At 40.6% G+C, this 23,308-nt stretch overlaps 2 protein-coding genes across 4 annotated transcripts; both read right to left on the bottom strand.

Annotated features, from left to right (window-relative positions):
- Window positions 1-192: 192 nt before the first annotated feature.
- bzw1a (basic leucine zipper and W2 domains 1a) lies at window positions 193-6,476 on the bottom strand. The gene is made up of 12 exons (XM_008397420.3): window positions 6,332-6,476; window positions 4,616-4,688; window positions 4,361-4,537; window positions 4,188-4,282; window positions 4,046-4,111; window positions 3,808-3,943; window positions 3,435-3,544; window positions 2,464-2,634; window positions 2,232-2,378; window positions 1,898-2,036; window positions 1,668-1,790; window positions 193-835 (listed from the first exon to the last, which is right to left on the bottom strand). Exons 2-12 carry the CDS (start codon window positions 4,677-4,679, stop codon window positions 804-806), a joined length of 1,260 nt encoding a protein of 419 aa, XP_008395642.1. The 5' UTR covers window positions 4,680-4,688; window positions 6,332-6,476; the 3' UTR covers window positions 193-803.
- Window positions 6,477-6,890: 414 nt separating this feature from the next.
- aox6 (aldehyde oxidase 6) lies at window positions 6,891-22,894 on the bottom strand. Of its 3 annotated transcripts, NM_001297448.1 has the most exon segments (37): window positions 6,898-7,561; window positions 7,646-7,813; window positions 7,884-8,072; window positions 8,152-8,217; window positions 8,307-8,421; window positions 8,500-8,552; window positions 9,007-9,081; window positions 9,158-9,286; window positions 9,748-9,843; window positions 9,932-10,116; window positions 10,119-10,122; window positions 10,124-10,159; window positions 10,234-10,425; window positions 10,514-10,600; window positions 11,500-11,587; window positions 11,776-11,909; window positions 11,984-12,108; window positions 12,185-12,281; window positions 12,359-12,481; window positions 12,801-12,927; window positions 13,011-13,180; window positions 13,256-13,333; window positions 13,408-13,570; window positions 13,653-13,837; window positions 14,370-14,479; window positions 14,561-14,654; window positions 14,841-14,992; window positions 15,761-15,853; window positions 16,567-16,711; window positions 16,786-16,866; window positions 17,023-17,100; window positions 17,240-17,301; window positions 17,444-17,570; window positions 19,594-19,702; window positions 21,791-21,887; window positions 21,983-22,040; window positions 22,791-22,866. In NM_001297448.1, coding segments are annotated over 37 exon segments (3,993 nt in total). In that variant the 5' UTR covers window positions 22,842-22,866; the 3' UTR covers window positions 6,898-7,510.
- Window positions 22,895-23,308: the final 414 nt, after the last annotated feature.

Genomic DNA, 23,308 nt, shown 5'->3' on the forward strand with positions numbered 1-23,308 from the left:
TTCTTATATGCACCTATACATTAAAGTTTTAGTAAAGTAGCAAAGCAGATTAAGCTAGATGGGAAGAGCCTGCTAATGGTGGGCGGGGCTTGATCAGATCAATCAGAACTGGTTATAAGTAGCCACTAGAAATCTTTGTACTATGAACTTAACGTTTAATTTATTGCAGTAAAAGACAACAAATTCAGCAAAAAGCGTTTCAATAATCTTTATTTCATAAAAAAGTCAAATTGGTTTATATCAGATTAAAGAAAGTATAAACTGACGATAATCAGGTAGCTGGCGAGGCATTTTACAGGGCGGGGGCTGGTTGGGGCGTTTCTTCAGACGGACTGAGCAGAAACAGGAAAAAAAAAGTGGAAATAAAAAACTGAGTTTGCCAAAAGAAAAAAAAAAAGGCAAAATAAACGGGATAAAAAAAAAAACTTTGGCAAAACCGATTACATTTGTCAGCCTTGCAGTTGCATGGCTTTACCTTAAATATAAACCCAATTCTGCTTCAGAACCAAGAGGCTGGGATTATTCCGAATCCTTGTATCCGGATTACAGAAGGCATAGGAGACAAATTGAGAACAGAGGGCAGAATTCCTGGTTTTCCCGATTCCCCGGCGGAGCCGTGGCTCCTCCAGGACCGTTTGCTTTTAAATACTGCTGAAACGTTTCAGTGGTAGAGGTGAGTGTTTGTGGAGAGAAATCAGTAACAGGAGGTAGAAGAGGAAGGGCCAAGACATTCTACTGCTCCTGCTGCTACAAAACAAAACAGAACAAAAAAAATTGGAAAAGCTCGTCTGGTGATGAAGGTTTCAGTCTGCCTCCTCTTCATCAGATTCAGACTCTGCAGAAAAGAAAATCAGATTTTTTTTAGCAAGAGTTTTTGGAGCCCAATTGAAGCCATGTTCAAACAGTTCAACTTTTATTTTGATACATTCTGTTAAAAATAAAAGGTAAAATCCTCATTAGCGTTCTAGCTAACACCTGATGATTTTGGGTCAGTTCCCACATCATGATGCTGCAACTGCCATGTTTCAAAGTGGATGTGAGGAACTTTTGGACCATAACGGTTTTTTTCAGGGGAATATGAAGAGTTCAGGAGAGTTGTGACAAGTTGAAGACAACCAGTTTAATTGGACAGGATAATTAAGATAAAAACTAGCGTTTAGAAACCCTAAAATTTGCTTGTTTTTTTTTAAGAACTAAAAAGACTAAAAACGCTTAAAACATTAGCTTGTAGACTTAGCATTAGCCTGTGGCTGCATTACTGCTATAAGCTAATGCTGCAAAAGTGGCTGAAGTCAGTTACGTAGGAAACGTCCATGATGAAACAATTTTACGGCATTTGTTTAAATATTAGTATCATGTGACATGTTCTATATGTTTGATTATCAAGGTTATTTTTTGAACCAGCAAAGTCAAAGTCAAAAAGAACAAAGAAACAAGTGTATTGTTCTTTAATTATTTATTAAAGAACAAAGATGCAAGTTAATAAACTTAATACAAGTTTATTAAGTTTATTAGAAATCTGATGCCTTGTCTCCATGGTTCGGTACACAAGTTTTTATTGTCACTCAGTGAAAACGAGGCATCCATTATGCCCTGGATGTACGTTCATATTCTTTTATTGGTTCTTTTGGAGAAAGCTCAGTAAATTAGCCGCTAAGCTAACGTACCTTCCTCGGCGTTCTTCAGCCACTCGACGAATTTCTTCATCTGCTCGAGGAAAACGCTCTTCCCCTTGGCGAGATGGGCTTCAGAGTACCACTTCATTATGGCCTCTTCGCTCAAAACGTCAGCTGGGAGACGGAAGACAAAGTTTCTCAAAGCGCCTGCTTCGACTCAACCACAACTCAACTCAACAGAAACAGGAAAACAAAACGTGGTGACTCAGTTGGAGGCAGACCTTTGTAGAGGAGCACCACAATCTTCTGAAACGCCTTCATGAAGTGGATGTTGTCGTAGCAGTACTCCTGGATCTTCAGCAGCAGGCTGAGCTCAGACAGACCCTGGGAGGTGAAGGCTTTCAGCAGAGGGCTGTATTGCTGCAAAAAAAAGATTTACAGGAGATTTTACAGCAAAACTCTGCATTGCTTTTACTTTATCTCTATTTTGATCAAATAGGAGCTGTGAAGAGCTAAAAGCCTCCAGCGACTGTAAAGATAAAAATAGAACGAGCGATAAATTCATTTTATGGTTTTTGAAGATTTGACTTTTTAGAAAATTGAGATTTTTTTCACCTTCAAGTGTTTGATGGCTTGTTCGGTCACCAGCTCTTCCTTCTTGTTCCACTCCACGCAGCTCATCACGCTGGTCCAGATGATGCCAATCATGGCCTGCTCTGACAGGCCGGCCTTCTTCATCTCCTCCCTGGTGAAGGCGATGATCTGAGGAGCAAACGCTGCCCGGTTACCGATGGTTACCGCCTATTTCCCCTCTCTGTTGGTGGAGTTACAGCAACAGGAAGCTCACCTCTTTCTGAGGGTCTCCACGCGACATCATTTCCTGGAGCTCCTTCTGCAGCTCCTTGCGGGCGCCAATCGATTGCTGGTTGCGGGCGAAGTCGGACAACTCCTTCAGCCCGGCGTCGGTGAAGTACTTAGAAAAATGCTCACAGCTCCGTTTGTTGGCAGGAAAGAGTTCCTGAAGAAAGAAATAAAGCAATCCCAAAGCAGGCAAGATCAGACGCAGCTCAGGACAAACTACTGGAAAATTATCAAACATGGATGCTATTAGCCTTTTTAGCTAACGTCATCGTAAGCTGATGTTGACAAAAAAGGTATGGTTTGTTGTTTATGTGATAAAGCAACAACAGAAGGAGCAATTTCATAAAATAGAATGAAAAGTTAACATTTAACAATTAAAACTTAATTTGTAAGTCATATTTTAAGTGTTTAATTCTGATTCACAAATAAAACGCTGCATTTAACTTGAACAGAGAAGTTCAGAAATGCAGTTTGTGCAAATTTCTTCCTTCTACTTAACTTTTCATTCATACACTTTGACATAAACACTTAGTAAAACTATTTTGGGATTGTGGAAACTGTCATATTAGCAGCCGTCTTCATGATAGTTGTAGAAATCTTGTCTTAAAACCTGATTTCTGCCTTTAAAATATTTTACCGGCTCAAAATCAACAGAAAACTTTAAACAAATGTGGAAAATATTCACATAATACATTAGTTTGCTTATTTATTGATAAATTAAATGCTAATCTACTTCATCTAGATTCACCAGCAGTAGCTTTTCTTATAAAAACAGTTTAGTTGCCTCAACATTTTAAAAATAATGACTCTAAAACGTTGATTTTTTTAAAATTTTCATCTAAATATTCAGATATCAGGTCAACATCTGGATTTCAGGCGGCTCGTCTGTAAAAACACTGGATGTTTCCATGGTTACGGGAGACGGAGAGCGGCTCCGGTGACTCTGAGGCGTTTTACCATCAGCCTGTTGTCCATGCCGACTTTGCGCAGACTGCCAGCAACAGAGTTGATGTCCTTCTCGTTGATCCACGACTTGAACAGCTTGACTGCAAAAGCTGCAGAAACTCCTGGAGGCAGAAGCAGAGCCGGGTACAAACTAGTTACATTTAAACTAGTTACATTTAAACTAGTTACATTCCACTTCATAATTTTGTGCATCTGATTATGTAATTTTAAACATTAAATGATCATTTGATCAGCACTTTTTACTTTTACTTGAACAATATTTTAAGTTCTGCTATGATAGAGTGAAAGTTTTGGGCACATTCGGGTCAATCACAGGAACAGGAAGTGGTAAACCCCAGCAGGAAGTGGTTGTGTGGAGCCTCACCCTCTTTGACGAGGTTCTCGTTGTAGAGGCTGGTCAGGATGGAGGCGGATATGCTGCCGTTGGCCAGCAGGATGCCGGTCAGCATGGCCAGCTTGTTGCGCTCAGACTCAGTGAACCCCTTTAGAAACAGCAGCAGCTGCAAACAAACAGCCGCAGCGTTAGCAGGTGCTGCAGCCGTGCTGCGGTGTCGCGTTGCAGCAATAATCCACTCCATCTATGAACAGCTGCGCCTCCTCACCTTCTTGATCTCTTCCTCGAAGCCCTTCTCCAGGTACTTGTAGCGCCTGATCAGCTTGTTAAAAACCTGATGAGAGGAACAGAAACCTCGTCAGCGTCTGTTGTTTAAACCCACCGGAGGGCTGTGCTGCGTCACGTCGTACCTGAGCATATGCTTGCATGGTCTCCAGGTCTTCCTGCGCCGTAAAGAGGCAGAACTCGGTGCGGGTCATGTCGTCAGACAGCGTCCCGCCTGGTGCTGTGGGACACACGGCGCCCTGGTTAGCTTTCAGGAAACTCAAAACACAAACCGCTGCCACCGCTCTCTGCGACTTACCCAGCATGCCACCGGCCACCAGGATGTCGAAGAGCGTCTCTGCATACCGGCGGTAGTCAAGTTTGGCGCCAGAGGCATCAAGGAACTTTGCAACCGCCTCCAAATCAGTGCCAGTTTGATTCAAGCCTTGTACGATACTTTCTTGAAACTGAGTAGGGTCAAATCTCTCCTTTTCATCTAGGAGGGGGTGAAAATAAAAACGTTAAATCAGAAGCAAAGAAACGGAAGAAGAAACGCCAAGAGGAGAGCGGTTACCTCTTTTCCTCGTTTTGAAACGCTGGCCGGTTAGCGTTGGCTTTTGCTGCTTTTGATTATTCATAAAAGACACCTGGGAGGAGATAAAGACAACGGTTAGCAACCAAATTACAACAGAAGAAAGACTTTACACCTTTCAGACACGCTGCAGCTCTATTCAATAATAAACAGTGAAACTGAACAAACTGGATGGAAGGCGATGATTTTACTCAAAATAAACAAAACACTGCTGGTAAATTTTTTTTAAAATTAACCAAATTCAGGAGGAAACTAGTCTTTTCTAAATGTTTTAAAAACAATTTCACACAAGCTGTGTTGCTGCACACTGCTGATCAGCTTGGCAAGAAAATAAAACAAAAACATCTGATTGACTAGAAATACAACAAGCAGCTGCCCGTTTAAGATTTTAAATATTGATTAAATTCAGCTTTTTATTCAACATTTTGCTGGATGTCTTAGTTACATCTGCTACAGATAATGTAGGAGAAAAACTTTTTACAATACAGGGTTTTGTTTCAAACTAAATTTGTTTATATACTTCAGTTACAGAAATAAATACAAGAAAATGTGAATGTTTATGTTGCCGTTTTGCTCACACCGTCCTCTTAAAAGACTGCTTATGCGAAAGAGAAATCAAAATATGAATTATGATTTTTAAAATATATTTCACAGTGGCTGAATTAAACAAAATACAGACAATTAAGTCAACATTTTCATATTTACTGGTAATCTAGTTCTGCAAGGGGTGAAATAAATTCTCTAAAACTTAATTTAAAATGTTCCAGTTGTCGCAACATTTAATTTACAACACTGGTGTTACTAAAAAAAAGTCTCCTGATGCTCTTTCCCGTCATATTTATCAGGTGCGACATGAATTTCCGGGCTGATCGGGTCACATCGTGCCACCTGACCCCAACATGTCTTCATGCCTGCGGTCTTTACAGTAGTTTGCTCAACGCTCAGAAATACAATTACCAACATATTGTTTTTAAACGCACCATAAACCTGTTTTCTAAAGTTATTTCATGCAAAATAACAGATTTAAATCGTATTTTTGTTCCTCACAGGTGAGGCTTTTAAAACGCCTCACAAAAAGAGGGCTCACAAAAAGAGGGCCAGACAAAAGGCGAAGCTTGGAGGTACAATGGAGTTGGTGGGTGTCGGGTCGTGATTTCGAACAACTGCCGCCATTATCGGCCTTTTTATGAAGAATTATGTGGAAATCCAACGTGGAAGGATATCAGGAATATTCCTGAACAATCTGATCATTTGTAAACTAGGATTATTTTATACTAAAGCCGGCTAACTGAGGGATTAGCTCAGGCTAACTTCGGGCCTCACCATGCGCCGGGCCGCTGCTTGTTAGCTGGGCCTGCTGCGTTGCTAACCGGGCTTACATCACCAGCATTATTCGGTTCAAACCTCACCGAGATCAAAGGACAGTTGGTCTGTACTTAAACACAACCTGTCATCGCAATGTCACGCCGATCCGTGACACTTCGTTGAAGCAGAGCTAAAGAAAGCGTGAGCACAGCTAATGCTAGCATTAAGCTAACTGAACTGGAGGAAACAGGATTCACCCTCCGGCGGACCAAAACCCCCGGTTCCAGAAGAGCCCCTAAACTCGACTTACAACAACTAATTAAACATGCCGCCGGTCCAAATAAACAACCCACAGTTTGGAGAACACTTGAGGTTGCTGGTGAGGATACTCACCGAAATTAATGCAGATAAAAAACGGTTGTGAACCAGGGGAAGTGAAGCAAGTGTCGAGTCTCTGAGCGGCCCAAACAAAAAGACCTTCCCGTCAGGACTACAGCTGGCTCCGCCCACCGCGCATGCGTGGTTGGAGGGGATGAGAAAAGAAGGATTACCAATTCTTTCAACCCACCCAAAGCTCAAAGTTTACGTTTTATTTTCCATTTATTGTCTACTAGATTATATCTCCGGTTTTGGTATATTATTTACCTCCTTATAGATTTCTTCTCTTTTTCCTTTAAGTATTTCAGATCATCAAAGCATTTGATAAAGGCGAAGATGAACTTTACGTTTTAACCTGTGTATTATATATACTGCTCAAAAAAATAAAGGGAACACTTAAGTGTTCACTTAAGTGTTTAATTGTTCCCTTTATTTTTTTGAGCAGTGTACATCTGATCTGTAGTCATTAGTAGAGCTGTGGGGAAAACAGTGTTAAAATAAAAACAGCAAAAAAAGTGCTCGTGTAGCTAAAGCTATTAGCATGAAAGCAGTTTAAATAAAAATTGTCTAGACATTTTGCAGGGTCATATGCTGAACATTTTATTGATGGATACGTAAAATTAAAATTAAACTCAAACTGTAATAAAGTAAGAAAATCAGCTGAATTTTCTTTATTTCTGTGGGGCTTGTGTAGAGCCCTACAGAACAATGGTGCTCTACATAAGCGGCAAGGTTTTAGATGGGCACTTACCCAGGGTGTGCAAAACTCTGGACATGGACGTTTTGAATAAAAACCTTATTTAACAGGACAAAAAACATCTTTCTACATCAGTGCTGATATCAGAAACAAACAAAACCAACAAGTTTGCTCAAATCTTTGAATTTATACACAATTTATTGGTGATTACAGAGTCTTTAAAAAATTACCTACACATTTACATGTGGTTAGAAGTTTTTAAAATGATCCTCTAGTTGCATGATTGATTCTTGCAAAAGTGAAGTTAAAAATAATCAGTATCCAAAATTGGTTAATTTCATTATTCTGCTCTGGGAGCAAAAGCACATAATCAGTGACACATTTCATGGTTGCTAATGGATTCATTCCTCTTGTAGTGGAAACCATTTACAGGAAAATAAGTACATTTGTTGGTTAAGGTTGATTCACAGTTGATTGGTTAATGGATTGATTGGATTTTAGATGTCTAAGGCCCAGGGTTTGAAGGATCCCGGCTTACTGGTTGGGACCTGTGAATGAAAACAGATTAAAGTTGTAATATCAAGATGACTGTTTCACTTTTAGGAGTCTAAGTAAACCGCCCTCAACTCTACCTTCTTAATAAACGGCGAGGCACAAGCCAGACAGGCCCTCTCTGGAGTCGCAGGCGTGTCCAGAAAAAATGGGCCGGACAGCCCCGAGTCGGAGCGAGCTGCCGTCACCGCGTCTTTGATGGCGAAGAAGACGGAGCTGCCCAGGAAGAGGGTAGGTTCTCCGATTCCCTGTGGAGCCAGAAACAACGATGTGAGAGGTCCAGTATAGGTCGAGACACCTTCACCACTCGGTGCTGACCTTTGAGGAGTAGATGGCGTGGGGGTTGCAAGAGTCCGGCAGGAGGTAGACGTTGAACTTAAGAGGCACGTCGCACACTGCCGGGATCTTGTATTGGGACGGACCTCGGGAGTACAGGATCCCGGTTGGGGAGTACTTCAGCTCCTCCAGAGTGTAGAGACCCAAACCCTGCATGAATGCTCCTTCAATCTGACGAAGACGACAAACAAAGAGGTAAGGAAGTCCAAATATCTACGTTTTGCTGTCAGGTCCTCTAACCGGGTCCTACCTGGCCGATGTCCACAGACGGGTTTATGCTTCTACCGATGTCCATCACAATGTCCGTTCTCAGCGTCTGCAAGAAGCAGGAAGACACCGACGTTACACTGTTTCCAACAAACCAGAGGGACGCTCCAACGGTTCAGACAACAGGCAGATCCACACCCGGTAGTCTCCGGTGAGGCAGTCCAGCTCCACCTCAGAGCAGCACACCCCAAAGGTAAAGTAGGCGTACGGATGGCCCTCCATCTTTTCCCAGTCATAGTAGAGGTCTTCCCCTCTGAGGAGGAACAGAGGAAAAAGTTCTCGCCTGCTGCTTTGGTCAGGAAAGACCTGAAGCAGTGGATTTTAGACATACCTGAAGAACCCAGTGGCTGATAAACTGATCTTCTGCATATGAGCCTCCTTGATCTGCCATCAGAGCAAACAATCATGTTACAGACCCATTAAAACCAGTGGTGAGCACTGCTAACGGAAAAGCTAGTTTTGCAAATGCTAAAGCAGTAATCATAACACTAAAGCACTAGTTCTACTAGTGCTAAGTGAAAATATTAGTCTCGCTAAAGAAAATCACTGGTATTAGTTCAAATGCTAAAGCACTGATCATAAATATTAGTTTTATCGTTGTTGATTTCTCCTACTTTAAGACTCACTACTTGAAAACTTCTTAACAGCTTCAAACTAACGTTTTACAAATTATTTGGAGAAAAATAATTTAGAGGAAGCTAAGTGCACTAAACATTTTTGAAAGTTGTCAGAAGCTCTAAGCTAAAAATTAGCTCCACTTTTAGCAGATTCATGGAAGTGTGTCCACCACTGATTGAAACCATTCAAGGCTCAACTTCATGTTTCCAACACTTCATACCCAACTCTCCCATGATCCTTTAGGGTCCTTCAGCCTGATCGGCTCCAGTCTGCGGTACAGAATCTCACAGGCTTCCTGAAAACAGTAAAAACAACAGAAATGAGCAAAGAAAGCCCAGGCATACAGCACAGACAGCAGGAACAAGGTTCACCTTGACCGCCATGCCGTTGGCGTCGGTGCCAAAGGAAGCGGCGGAGGGACAGGTGTTTGGAACGGTGCCAGTGCTGGTTTCACTGAGGAAGATCTTTGACGTCGGAATGTGAAGCTCCCGACTTGCAACCTGACAACAAACAGGATCCCAGGTTATTTTATCATCAAGTTATTTGGTTTGTTCAGAAATAAACAAACAGATCCAGTTAAAATGATCCACATGGTTCAGGTTGAGGAAATCTATCTGCACTCACTGAAATGTTCACTTTTTGATATATGTTAAATGTCAATATCTCTGTAATAATAATAATAAATTAGAACTTTATTTTAGAATTTATTATTAGAGTTTTTTTTACATCCTAATAATTTGGTTACTTGGAAAAAAATATTTAAATGTTTATTAATATTTAAATGTTTATTTTTTATAACCATTTTCTTGTATTCCTATTTAATTTTCATTGTATGAAATAATTTTTCATTTTATTTAGTTGTATTGGCATTTTAATTATTCTATATCCACATTAATAAATTAATTGTTAGCAATTTATATTACTACCAAGAAATTATGTTTCTTCCGGTTGAGTTCAGTACCTGCTGCATCTTGGTGTGGATCCCCTGACCCATCTCCGTCCCGCCATGAGTCACCAGAACAGAACCGTCTTTATAAATGTGGACCAGCGCTCCGGCCTGACAAACACACCAACAGAAACCCTGAAATTGTTCTGGCAGCTGACATGGATCCAGATGGAAGCGATGTGAACAGAACCTCACGGACCTGGTTTAAGAAGCTCTCTGCGAAGGCGATGCCGTACTTGATGGGAATGAGGGCGACGCCCTTCTTCCTCCAGCGGTTCTGCTGATTGAACTGGTCCACGGCCTGGCGCCGGGCGCTGTAGTCGCTCTTCAGCTTGCATAGCTCCCAGCAGCGATGCAGGTTCTCCGGGCTGAACTCGAACTTGTAGTGAGTGGCTGACGGGCCTTTGTACATGTTGACTTCTCTGACCTGCAGAGCATTTCACAATCAGAATAAGGAAAGTTCTTCCTGAAGACCATTTGGGCACTAAGATGACCTCTGACCTGGTCTGCGGGGCGTCCTAGCGCCATAGCAACGTCATTGACCATGTTTTCCACCACCAGCAGGCCCTGCGGGACGCCGAAGCCTCTGAATGCCGTGTTGGAGGGCAGATTGGTCCTGCAGGCGGCCGAGTGGCCTCTCATGTTGGGAATGTTGTAAACGTTGTCCAGATGAAGCAGAATCTTCTCAGAGATCTACAAGATGGTCCAAATCAGATATTCTAGTTTATATTTTTGAAGGTCAGTGAATATTTTCTTTAAGAACATAAACTCATTGACCTACCAGCACAGACTCGTCCACAAAGCAGCCGGCGTTGGCGTAATAGTAGTAATCCACAGCCATGATCCTTCCATCGTTCATAAAACCCACCTGAAACAAGTTTCATAATAAACTCAGAATAAATTGAAATCTTTGGAAATAAAAACCAGACAATTTTTTCAATTTATACAAACTTGAGCAAACAAAAAAGACTGCAGTTCCCATCTTTTCCACTTTCCCACTGCAATCCCTGTTCTGGCCAGTAGATGGCAGTCAATGTTCCAGCTGCTCCTTTAAATTTTGGGGAATTTCTGGACAGAAATGGCAACTCATAACTCAGACCAACTCTCATTTAGATAACACAGCTAAGATGGATTCAGGTAAATATATTTGAGATTTGTGGTACGTATTTTGTCCTGGAATATAATGTCTCACAACAGGACGTAACTAAATTAGCTTTTTATGTTTCATCGTTGTTTCCAGAACAGGATCAATCTTTTTTTTTTAGTTAGTGGGTACTACAGCAAAGTATTAATGGCTAATTCCTAAAATGATTAACGTTTAATTCAAAATATGAAAAACACGTAAACTGCTATACCCAACTTAGCCAGTAGAAGGCAATAAGTGACCTATGGGGTTTCTTTAATCTTTCAGGAAAGTCCAAACATCCCTTATTTTTATAATGTGATTATTTCACACACTAGATGCCTTGAGATAATTACACTCTTGAAATAAATACTTACTAAATAGTTGTACTTTTGCTGAGTGTTCTGTCTTAATTGTTATTTCCGGGAACAATATATCTATAAAATGTATGTAAACAAAACAGCTGGTTAATTTTATTTCCAAATTACTATTTTGAAAAAAAAACATGATTCCTGCTTCAGCCACTAGATGGCAATAACTGATCCACGGTGCTTCTTTAATCTTGTTGGATTTTGTGAGCAGAAAGTCCAACCAAGTTGTTTTTATCTCAGGCACTTTGAGTCTGTCTTTGAGTTTTTTCTTACTTTGTATTTTCCCAGGACAGGATGACGCCCCCCGGTGATCAGCATGTCCTCGCCTCTCTCCAGGACACAGCGAACAGCTCGGTTGGTTCTAGGAACAAACAAACAAACAAACAAACAAACAAACAAACAAACAAACAAACAAACAAACAAACAAACAAACAAACAAACAAACAAACAAACAAACGTAAACATTATGTTCAGGAATTTTCTGATTATTAAATTTGAGATCTTAAATAATGTGAATAATTTCTAACTTTCTCTTTTCATGAGACTCACTTCCACGCAGCCACAGAGGTGATGGAGGCCAAGACGGAGGTCACAATCACCTTCCCTCCAAATGCTCCGCCCAGTCTTTTCACGTGACAGGTGACTCTGTTGGATTGAATGTCCAGCGTTTCTGCAACTGCTTCCTGAAACCACAAAATGATCTCTTCTAAGTTTACGTTTCAGTTTTAGGACAGCTTTTAACTCCTCCACTGTGTACCTGAATAAGAGTGGGCCACTGGGTGGAGATGTAGACCTTGAACTCCTTCTCCTCACCAACGGGAACAACCAGCATGCTCTGAGGCTCCATGTAGAAATGCTCCTGGCCTCCCAGTCGAATCTGTCCTGAGAGGAAAAACACAACAAAAACAATTAAGATAAGCTTAACTGTGTTTACTGATGTTCATCTGAAGATATTTACCTTCATAAACTTGATCACAAGTCTTAAAAGCTTCAGTCACGTCTCCTCTAGCAAACATTCGCCGCGGCTCATAGTAAGACGACTTCTCAATGGCGTCCTGAGAGAAACGAGAGACGCTGTGATGAGCTATGAGTGAACATGTCAAAGGAAGTTGAGGTGAAAACACAGACTCACCTCGATGGTAAATATGGGGTCTGGCATGTCTTCGTAGGTGATCTTCACGGCGGCTGCTCCTCGCTTAGCGTGTGTCTTCGTATCGGCCAGAACAGCGCAAACCGTCTGACCAACGCAGAACACCTGAGCAGAACAGGAGAGACTCTGCCTTTCACACCTGGTTTAAAAGTCCTTGTCTTTATTATATGTTGGATATTTTGACATTGGAAAAATTTGAAAATAAAAAAAGAAATAATGAAATTGCCACCATTTCCTTCTTGACCACTAGATGGCAATATATATTACACACATCTCCTTTAATTTATGAGAAACTTTATAGACAAAAAGTTAAACCAAACATATTTAATCCAAAGGTAGAACCTAAAATGTTAATACTTTCCAAAACTCAATTTTCCATACCAGGATGGATGGTTTTTGGATGTAACCCAGCGTTTCTTCTCACCTGGTTCTCCGCCAGCAGCTCCTGGTCGTAGCCAAAAGTGGGGCGGGCTTTCTTCCCTGGAACGTCATTGGCTGTGATCACGTCAACAACTCCTGGAAGCTTCAGGGCTTCGCTCATGTCCAGCGAGCTATCGGACCAAAAGCATCAAATTATAAAAATAGGAACGTAAAAACTCCAACCAGCTGAATGTTTCCTGGATCCTCTCCTCACATGATCTTAGCGTGTGCCCGAGAGCTGGTGACCAGAACCATGAAAAGCTCCCCGTCTGTCTTGGGAATGTCATCGCAGTACACCGCCTCGCCTGTGGCCTGGCTGATGGCGGAGCGGTGCATCATGGGACGTCCCACTGGGTCCTGACTGTCCTGGTCCTTTGGCACATGCTGAAGAAGAGGAGAAGCGTTATGAAGGTGGTGCCGGGTGTTTGTGATGTGAATGACTGAGGGACGAGTCCTGACCTGAAAATCCTGCAGACTGGGTTGGATTTCTTTCGGCAGAGACTGCAGCTTTTCTGGAATCTCATCTTTGATTACGTTCTGCCAATAAATTAGGAAGTTAAAGCAGCTGGATGCTGTCCTGGTAGAAAAGCTTTAAAAGGAAATGTATTCACCGCTTCTTTGAGCTTCTGCAGGACCTCCAGGTTGAATTTAAAGAGGAGGCTCAGCGTCAACGACCGGCGAAATTCAACCTTTCCACCAGGAGTGGACGGAGGGAGATCCAGCTCCTCCAGGAGGGCGTCGTATGCCTGATTCAGGGTCTCCTCATCCCACGGCCTGACGGAAAACCAAACAGGAAGGGATAAAACACAGATAGGGGTTTAAAACAACATGAAAGAACACAATACCAACATCCGACCTTCCAGTGATGGCCTTGCAGGTCTTGGTGGCATTAACGGTGTTTGGACCCATTCCTCCGAAGTACAGGCTGACTTCCTGAACCACTCTGGATCCCTCGGAAAAACGCACTCTCATTCCAGTCGTTACCGTGGCGAAGGAGACCTCCTTCCTTGGCGCCTGACGGAGAGCTCGCACATACTCCCCCTGCAGGTCAGATAAAGGTATTACAGTTATGATCACTCCTTTTTACAGCCCCCAGTAGACACATGACTCTTCATAGTTTAGTATTTGCAGATTTTCAAATTATTAATGCAAAAGCCACATTGGAACAACAAAGTCCACAACGCAAGTTATGCTAAAACAGAAGTTACGCTACAATGGAAGTTAAGCTCAACATGCTAGCATAACAACTTTTTTAGCATAACTTTTTTTCTAAGGTGTGTTGTGGCTTTCTGGGCCAACATAATACTTGGTGTTAAAACGTTTTAAAAAGGCAGTTATTAGCTTTTTTGGCAGGGGTCTCAAGTATATTAGCTTTTCACAAACAGCTGTAGTTCCTAATTTCCTGCAAACATGGAGACTTCACTGTACTGTCGCTTTAAAATCCAGAGTAATTTATAAGCCTGATTAATTAGTGAATTAAATAATGTCATCAATTCAGAACCAATCAGAACTCAAGCCAGTGACTAGCTCAATGAAACGTCCAAATGCGATCGATTAAAGAAGAGTTCTGCACCTTTCTTGTAAATGGAATAAAAACTGAGACGACAATGTCCTCCGGCTTCAGGATGGTTTTCCCGAATCCTATGAAGAAGTCCTGATTCAGAGGAACCTCTCGACTTCCTCCTGCAGGATTCAACCAAAACAAGCTTAGACAAGATCTGGCTTCTTTGTTGAGTAGAAGTGATGGAAGTGGAGGCAGCTCACCGGTGGAGATGACTTTAACTTTGCAGTTCCCAGCAGCCAGAACAGGGTTCAGATCTGAGTTGGGGTACGCGCTCACGATGTTTCCTCCGAGAGACTAGAAATGAAAAACAATTACCCATAAACATTTATACATTTATTTAAGAGCATTTACAACCTGCCTGTTGGTTCTTTGTTACTTTTGGAGCAAAACAACTCTAAGTTTTATCCAACTGACTGTTCTGGACTGAATTCCTGGAATGAAGTTAAACAAGAAAACCAATAAGTAATGAATTGTCCCTACGGCAACATTGCGGATCTGCAGGCTGCCCAGGTTCCTCAGCTGCTGGATCAGAGCTCTGAACAGCTCCGTCTTCTCCTCTGGGTTCTGAGGAACCATTTTCTCCAGCAGAGACTGGAGCTCAGACAGACTGGAGCCAGCTCCGACCCAAACACCTGCAACAAAAACGTAGAGACGAATTCAGAGCAAATCTGAAAAAAATTTGACAAAATAGTTCATTTCAAGCCCTTATTAACTAAAATTTTGATGACTATGGATCACAAAGAATGAAAACTCAAACTTCAGGTGTCTCAGAAAATACAAATTTTGTGAAAAACTTAAATATATAGAAAGTTGAGTTGAAGGAAAAAATGTGGTAGACTAGATCCTGTGAATTTGTGAGATCTTCATAAGGATGAGAGACAACATAACCAAAGATAAAGATGAGATGAAGGCAGGTTTTAAAGCAAACTGAACTTCCTGAACCTCAGTATAACTACAGGCTGATCTCCTCCATGCTACGCCGCACTGACGCAGTAATTAATGCAGAAGGAGCTCAGACCAATGTTTGAGTGCATTGAAATATGAAAATTCTCTTTAAAATATTATTTTTTAACAAACAAATGTAACAAATTTTTAGATTTTCATTCTCGTTAAACCATAAAGACTTAAAATATTATGCCCTACGTTTAAATAATACATTAATTTAATTTTAAAATATGGAACTTTCTCCGAATATTCTCATAGTTTGAGCTGCACTTGTTTGGCAGAGTGTAGCTTTCAAAAATTCACCAGAATGTAATAAAAAGTGTTACATTTTATATCTCACAGTGAATAAATGAGATTTTCCAATTTGTATGAGGTTTTTAAAACTTTGCAGCTACATAACAATTAAATAAATCTGTAAAAATGAGCTAAACAGAAAGAAGTGAAGAAGAACTCACCGTCTGCTCCCTCTGAAACTTCGAACAGCTCTTTGACTCTCATGGGAGAGATGATCAGTGGATGCAGGATGCCTTTGAATTTTATATCTGGACCTTCAATAAAAAGAAAGAAACCACCATGCTTAGTCTAAAAGCTGGTACAGTCTACCATCACAAACATAGACTGTACTGGGATTTTAACTAGAACTGTTTGTATTAGATGACAAAAACAACAAAAACAAAATGAATTTAAAAAACATTAGCATCTTAAAGTTCCAGGTTTTCATTTGTATTCAGCTGTTTTTATGACATTTTAGACATCCGAGTGCAAAACATTCACATACTTTGGTTTATTTATCTGCTTTTCTCCATAAAAATCAGGACAAACAAGGATCTAGAGGCCAAAGAGCAAAGAGGTATTTTGGATCTTTTTAGATCCAAAATGGCCCTTTTTTAGATCTTTTTAGCAACTCAAAAAACTGAATTTCTGGTAAGTGGAGCAAACACTTAGGTTTTGTTCATAAATAAATGCAGAAAACGTTATTTAATCATATTTTTTGTCTTCCGGGTAACAAAATAAGACATAAAGAACTAATATCTGGAAACTCGAATCATAAAATAATTATCCAGATTTGGGAAATTATCAAATAAAACTCAGCACTTTCCCAGCCTGCATTCAAACCTTAACATGCCCAATGTTCAGCATGGTGGTGGGTGTGTGATGCTGTGGGCTCTGGGAAGCTTGTCAGGGTGCATGAAAACACAAGCCTGTTGGCCTCTGGGAGAGATTAGAGAGGACTCTGGATGAGTTAGTGACCCTTGCGGACCTATGTTGGTGTTGCCAATGACCAGTGGAGCCTTTGGGTTCTTTGCCCTGAGCTGGACCAGCTCCTCCAAAGAGGTGGGAGACATCCAGATCATCCTCTCCCCATAAAAGGTCAATGTTTGGGGGTTTGCCGCCTCAGCCATCAACTGTGGATCATCATACAAAGAGATTAATGCATATTTACACAAAAAGGGTAGAGAGCTGCACATTGATGCCCTACAATCAGTTCTGGAGGAAAGATCAGCTCCTGGGTCGGGTCTAGGGGAAGGAACTTCTCTTGGTGAAATAGTTGTGGCTTTTCCTGAAGATTGGGTTGTAAAAAGTGGATTTTTAGAGGCTGGATGATGAAACAACACAAGGTAATTGGTGTAAAAGTGGAGAAAGGAAGAGAAAAGCTGGTGAAACAGGGGTACAATGCTGGAAAAAAGGACAAGAAAAGACTGTAAGACGAGCTCACATGCTCTGATTCATTGGTATTTCCTTCTCCATTCAGGCAACAATCAGCTCCTCCATTGGCTTGGCAGCAGTTCCCTTCCTGCTGGTACAGAAAGGATAGAGAGCTGCACATTGATGACTGGTACTGTTTATGATTGACCATCACGTGAAACACGAAGCAGAGGCAGTAAACGAAGAGACAGTAAAAGTGAATAATTCCTGAATGATAAAACTTGAACCTGGCAAAAAGTCCTGCAGCCGTCCACAATGGGTCGATATCCAGTACAGCGACACAGATTTCCTGAAAATCACCAAAAAACACAATCTGGTTGTGTAAAAGAAAGACTTTATGAGAAAGTTACTGAATTCTACATTTGGTCTCAGGTGTAACAAGAATTTATTCTGGTCCAGTGAGTACTTAGTGTTTAATAAAGCAAACGAACCACCCAGAGCCTGCGTGATGTCGTCCATGGTTGGCTTTGGCTTGTTCCTCAGCAAGGCGTACATGGACATCACCATCCCCGGAGTGCAGAATCCACACTGAGAGCCGTGAGCCTTCGCTATTCGCTCCTGAAGGAATAACGGCAACTGGATGAAGGACTCTTTGGCATAACTTCCAGAATCATTGTCTCTTACAATCTCTGGTACTATTGACCGGCAGATCTCAATACTCCAGGCTGCTGGATCGTCCAGTACTTTAGACCGGCTAGACTCCTGCAATACTTTAACAATCGGATGTACTGGTACCCTACGATGCCTGAACCTCTTGTTTAACTGTCTAATCCTATCGACCAGTGGTTCTTAACCTTTTTTGAGGTACCGAACCCACCAGTTTCATATGCGCATTCACTGAACCCTTCTGTAGTGATAAATAAAATATTATTTTTTTCCCCCCCAAATTCAAGACATAGGGGTGACCAAACTAGAGTCTAGTTGGGTCACCCCATGATCACTAAGTCTTCTTAAAAGGTAGAGTCTCTGAGAACAGATCTTCAAAATATAATCAGTGTTTTCAGCAAAGTTGAGCTGACTGTCCAGGAACAACCCACATTTGCCACAGTTTCAGCAGGTTGGCCATTGAGAGAAACTGGAACCACTTTAAGGTCTTGTTAAGGTCATTTAATTAACTCTACATTCTTAAGAGAATGAAAAATTTATAATAAATAATAAAGACTTTGCGGTATTCTTATTTCGTAATGTAATTATATTAGTTGTGTTACCATCCCCATGCCACAAGAGGCAGTAGCAACCCCGAAAAGATGCAACTAAGGAGCAGATTTAGAAGTTCACCGAAAGCTACAGAATTTGGTAAAAACTGTGAGTTTTACTGAAGTAAATAAAGACACAAGTTCAAATCCATGCTGAGAGTGAAGCTTCTTCAATCAGTGCTCCTCCACAGCACTGATTAGCTAAGCAATGTAACATGATCCTCCGCAGCAAGTGATAGCAAAGCGGGGCGCGTCATCACTTTACACAAGTGTGTCTTTACCTCCGAGGCAGAGGCTCCGCCGAACCCCTCAGACCCACTCATCGAACCCCTGGGGTTCGATCGAACCCAGGTTAAGAACCACTGCTATAGAGAGTCAGTTAAACTATAGTTTCTGAATGCCCAGGATATCCAACTATAATAAATCTGACAACTCAGCACCTCCTCAGTCCTTTATGCTCCCTTGGTATTCCTGATCTACCAGAAGTCTGGAATGCCTGAATTCCAGTACTCTTTACTGGACGGTGATGTTCCTCTGAAGCTGCTGAATCTCTAGTATTCCTGAATCTCTTGGAACTGTACATTGCCCCAATCCTGGTAATTCCTACTGCAAGATCCCTTCGTACTCTGAGCTACCCAAAGCTCTAGTAACTTCTCAGAGATTGATCTCTTGTTGGTCTCCAGACTGCCAAAGCCTCAGTTCTCCCAACTGTTGGATCTCAACTAAAGACTTCTTGAACTGTTGCCACTCCTGACTGCAACATCTCCTGGCATTATGGCGTCTCAACAAACCCTTGGCACTGTCAGCTGGTTCTGCTTATGGCTAAATATCTCAGTAACCTTTAGCTTTGCATGTATTTTGTGTTTCAAAAGAAGAAAGAAATTTCAATTGAAATAGCAACAAACAGCTACTATATAAAGAGATCCTAACACAGAGCTGATGTTTTTGCACAGTCATCCAGTTTTACCCCATCAAGCCATCCTCTTGTTGATGCCATAAAATAGCTGTGGGTCAAAGGTTCATGTATGGGGCAATAGGACAGAGGCGACTTTTTGATGTCATGAGACAATACCATTACTTATAGTAAACACCAGCTAGTGTGATGCTTTTTTGTGATGTAATTTTTACTGGTAAATCCTAAAATGTGCAGTATTTTTCTTGAATTCTTTGTGTATTTAATCTATTGTACTTCTCTTTTTTAATTATCTCAAATATAATTGAGTTAAATTTGTCTTTAGAACTTAATTAAAAATGTACATTAAGAAAACAATGTGTAGAAAACAAAGTTCCAAGTTTTTGGTGCTTAGGTTTGGTGAAATCTGACATAAAATTGCAAATATATCCAAATATTTTAAGCAAAACAGCCAAATAAAATGGGGACAGACCTGCACGGGGTGGATCCTGGTCTTGGAGCTGCCGATACCCTCCACTGTGGTGATGGCGGCTCCATAGAGCTGACAGACCGGCAGGAGACAGGCATTGGCTGAGTAATGGCTGATTGTGCAGTGAAGGGAAACTGCTGCTGTTTTACTGGAAGTACTGGAAAAGTTCTGACTTTATTAGACCGACTGCCTCTTTGTCGTGAACCCAAAGATGTACCGGTTTAACTTGGAGAGACCTTGGCCTTTGTCTCTATGCAACATGTAGCATGCAGTTCTGCTTTGCAACATCATTCTGAGCAACAAACATGATCTGAGAACTCTTGATAAATTCTGTGAACTCAGATGAGACTTTATCACAGATGTCCACTACATCTCAAGCAAATCTGCAATTCAACCAATCCAAAACACTTTCCTCTGATTATTATATCATCGTTTATCTGCCTCTTCTTTTGAACTTTCAGTCAACAGCCAATAAAAATCAGACAGGTAGATTTTGCTGACTCATGCTGACAGACAGAATCTGAACTCTGACCCGCTCCACATGTGCCTTGTGCAGATTTGTTTTTATTTCTGTGAATTGGATTACACACCCAGAATTAATATTTTTTCTGTAAGGAGGTTCAGCAGCAGAAGTGTTGGCTTCTTATTCTTTGCCTGGAAATTATTTAAATTTCTTGTCTGCTGTGTTTCGTGCCACTTTGTTTAATATTAAATTTTCCCTCGTTCCCAACAACAATAATCAAATTTAAACCTTATAAACATTGCAGCACATTAAATTTGAATTTGGAGAATCAGCAGACCTCATGCCAAAAATGGGCGGAGTCTGATCAGACCACGGGAGCCGACCAATCAGTGCGGTTCTCTTCTTTATATCTAACAATTCAGATATCTGCCATTATCTAAAGATAAAACAGCAAAAGCTGTTGGTACATGTAAGTAAATACCAACAACCTCAAAGGTATTGCTACCATTTTTATTGATTTGTGTACTGGTGAATTGTTATTTAGGTTAATAGGTTGATTTAGCTATTAGGTTTTTTTTTCATAATCAATTCAAACAATTTCTGAGGCGTAAACCAGATGCTTTCAAGGAAACTAAGAAAACTATTATTTTTGTAGAAGACTCATAGATATTAAAATCCGCATATCTAGCATAAAATTGCAGAAATACAACCAAAAAGATTAATTACACATGACCTTAAATTATGTTCTTAAAAAGTATGAAATTCAATGCTCTGCTAACTATCTGAATTGAACTTTGGGTCCAGTTAAAACCCAGAAGTAAAGTGATCTTGAGGCAAAAAAAGACAAAGTCCTTTTTAAATTTTGAAAAACCACACCAACATTAATGAATGGGACATAAATCAATTTGCTTTTTTTTTTTTAGAAATTCAGATTTTTATATTTTAAAATAATGGAATATGAAATAAAGTCTGCTTTATGCACACTTGAAAATGATGGAATCAGATTCAAAACTTTTCAAAACTGTGTTGGAACCCTGAGGGACATTTGTTTGTTTTGAAGTTTTTAAAATTATTATAACTGTGTATTTTATATCTAATTATATGTTTTATGGTTAGTTCTAAATTGTTTTAGTTTTTATGAGACGACAATCTCTTTACTAAACAATAACTTTGCTATTACTTTGCAACAGGGGTGAAAGTAAAGATTTAGCGGGGGTACGCAGTACCTGCAAGAGAGAGGCGCGGCTGTATGATGTAAAAAAATCAATGGATTCACTGTGCAGCCATGAGAGCAGCCACTAATCAGCAGTGACTGATTAATTTTTCAAGAACAATCTAAAACACAACTTAATCAGTTAATAAATAACTTTTTCCCATTTCATATTGTTTCTGAACTGTTCATGCTTTGCTATAGCAGGGCTGCAATATGTCGATCGCGGAAGGTTTTGAGTCGATCTTGGCGGTAGGTGAGAAACTGAACGCTGCAGGACGCTGAGACCAGCACGTCCATCTCTGACTTGCTTAAAACAGACTGTGACAGACTGGCGACCTGTCCAGGGTGACCCCGCCTCTCGCCCGGTACGCTAGCTGGAGATAGGCACCAGCAACCCTCCCGACCCCACTGAGGGACAAGGGTGTAAGAAAATGGATGAATGGATCTGACACATTTAGCAGAATATAAGAAGAAGATCTCTAGTTCTAATACCACAGAAGAAGAACCAGGAGGATAAAGGATACACGATGGTCTTGGTAGCGGGTTGGTAGCGTGACACCATCACAGTACACGCCCCGCATCCTCCACCGCCGCAGCCAGACTTGGTTCCAGTTAACCTCACTGAGATAAGAGTCAAGAACAAAACAAACCTCCATTCATAAAGAAAAACTTCAACAGGAAAGTGAAGATGGAGTCGGAGCTGCTCTGAAGGATACGTTTCTCCCGGAGGAAGGGCAGCAGCATCGTCTCAGGATCCACATGGCTTTCAGTCACCTGTTAAACCACAGAGAATGCAGCGTTTATTTATTCAGGTGTCAGCAAACCACATGAAACCCACAGCCTCAAAAACCTTCTGCTGCTTTATCTACAGCTAAAAATTATCTGGTGTTAAAAATATATGCAGAAATTCAAAGATGTTCCAGAGTTTTTACTAATTATTTCTACAGTTTGAACAATAAATAAACAGAAAACTACATTTCACAGTTTTATACCATTAAAAACTACAACTTTTAAGAAAACAAACGTTATGTAACTGTGTATTAGCACTGAAAAAGTCTAAAATCCTGTCATATAATTTTTTTCTTATATATGTAACAGTTTGGTGTGGTTCTGATGAATAAAAATAAAAATGTACCTTTATATTTAGTCCTTTTCGTTGGTTATTAACCCTAATAACGTATTAACTTTAAATCAAAGTGCTTTTATTTGATTAGCCGAGTGACGTCAATATGTCCCAGAATCTGAGCCGTGACAAATGTCAGCAGAACACCTCAACTTCCCTTCTTTAAATCTGACCGAAATGTGAAGTTTTATATAAATATATTCTTATATAAACACACTTTATTGCTCAGATCGATGCTGCCTTCTGCTCTAAAACAAACGCAACATGTTTTCTTGCTTATAAAAAGTAAACGAAAGTCTGAAAGCTCGGTCTGAGTGAGGAAACCGAGATGAAAATGGTCTAAAATGTCTGCAGGTTGAGCCAAAAACCTGCCTAATTCATGTGAACAAGGATCAGTTTACCTTTTTCCCATTGATAAACACGCACAGAGAGTCTCCTTCTTGTCCAGACATCCTGCAACTGCATGCACAGCTGCTGCACAAGTGCAACTTTAACTCTGCGGCACTTCCGGTGGTGCAACTTCCAGAATAAAAGTCTCAGGTCAACTACAACTACAAAGAAAAATTTATATATTTCCAGATTTATACATTATTCAGACTTTCTTTAGATAGCTCTTTTTTATTATTACTTGTTGACTCCTAAGGTTTGGTCCAGTTTGTGGTTCTGAAATACTTAAGATGACGTTTTATTTTCATCAAATTGATATTTTGTAGCAGATTTAAATTACAAAATGAACTAAAAATTATCCAAGCCATTTTACTTACTTTTCTATCAAATTCATGATACGGGTGTATTTTATTTTCATAGCTCACTTCCTGTCTCTCACCCTGCCGCTTAACTCTAATTTTATCAGTTGATATGACGCATGTGGTAGGAGTAGAAACTCCCACCTAAAACGCTGCAACCTAATCAAACATGC

The sequence above is a fragment of the Poecilia reticulata genome, chromosome 2 (assembly GCF_904066995.2).
Source record: "Poecilia reticulata chromosome 2, P_reticulata-male-v2, whole genome shotgun sequence".
Lineage (NCBI taxonomy): Eukaryota > Metazoa > Chordata > Actinopteri > Cyprinodontiformes > Poeciliidae > Poecilia > Poecilia reticulata.

Excerpts from the sequence above, each read along its gene's own strand:
- bzw1a (XM_008397420.3), bottom strand. The coding sequence starts at position 4,679 with ATGAATAATCAAAAGCAGCAAAAGCCAACGCTAACCGGCCAGCGTTTC. Across the intron at positions 3,545-3,807 it reads CGAGAACCTCGTCAAAGAGG|GAGTTTCTGCAGCTTTTGCA; the intron begins GTGAGGCTCCAC and ends TTCTGCCTCCAG. Across the intron at positions 1,791-1,897 it reads TGTGGTGCTCCTCTACAAAG|CTGACGTTTTGAGCGAAGAG; the intron begins GTCTGCCTCCAA and ends TCCGTCTCCCAG.
- aox6 (XM_081612634.1), bottom strand. The coding sequence starts at position 22,841 with ATGTCTGGACAAGAAGGAGACTCTCTGTGCGTGTTTATCAATGGGAAA. Across the intron at positions 13,181-13,255 it reads CCAGTCTGCAGGATTTTCAG|CATGTGCCAAAGGACCAGGA; the intron begins GTCAGGACTCGT and ends CCTCTTCTTCAG. Across the intron at positions 12,282-12,358 it reads ACCCCATATTTACCATCGAG|GACGCCATTGAGAAGTCGTC; the intron begins GTGAGTCTGTGT and ends CGTTTCTCTCAG.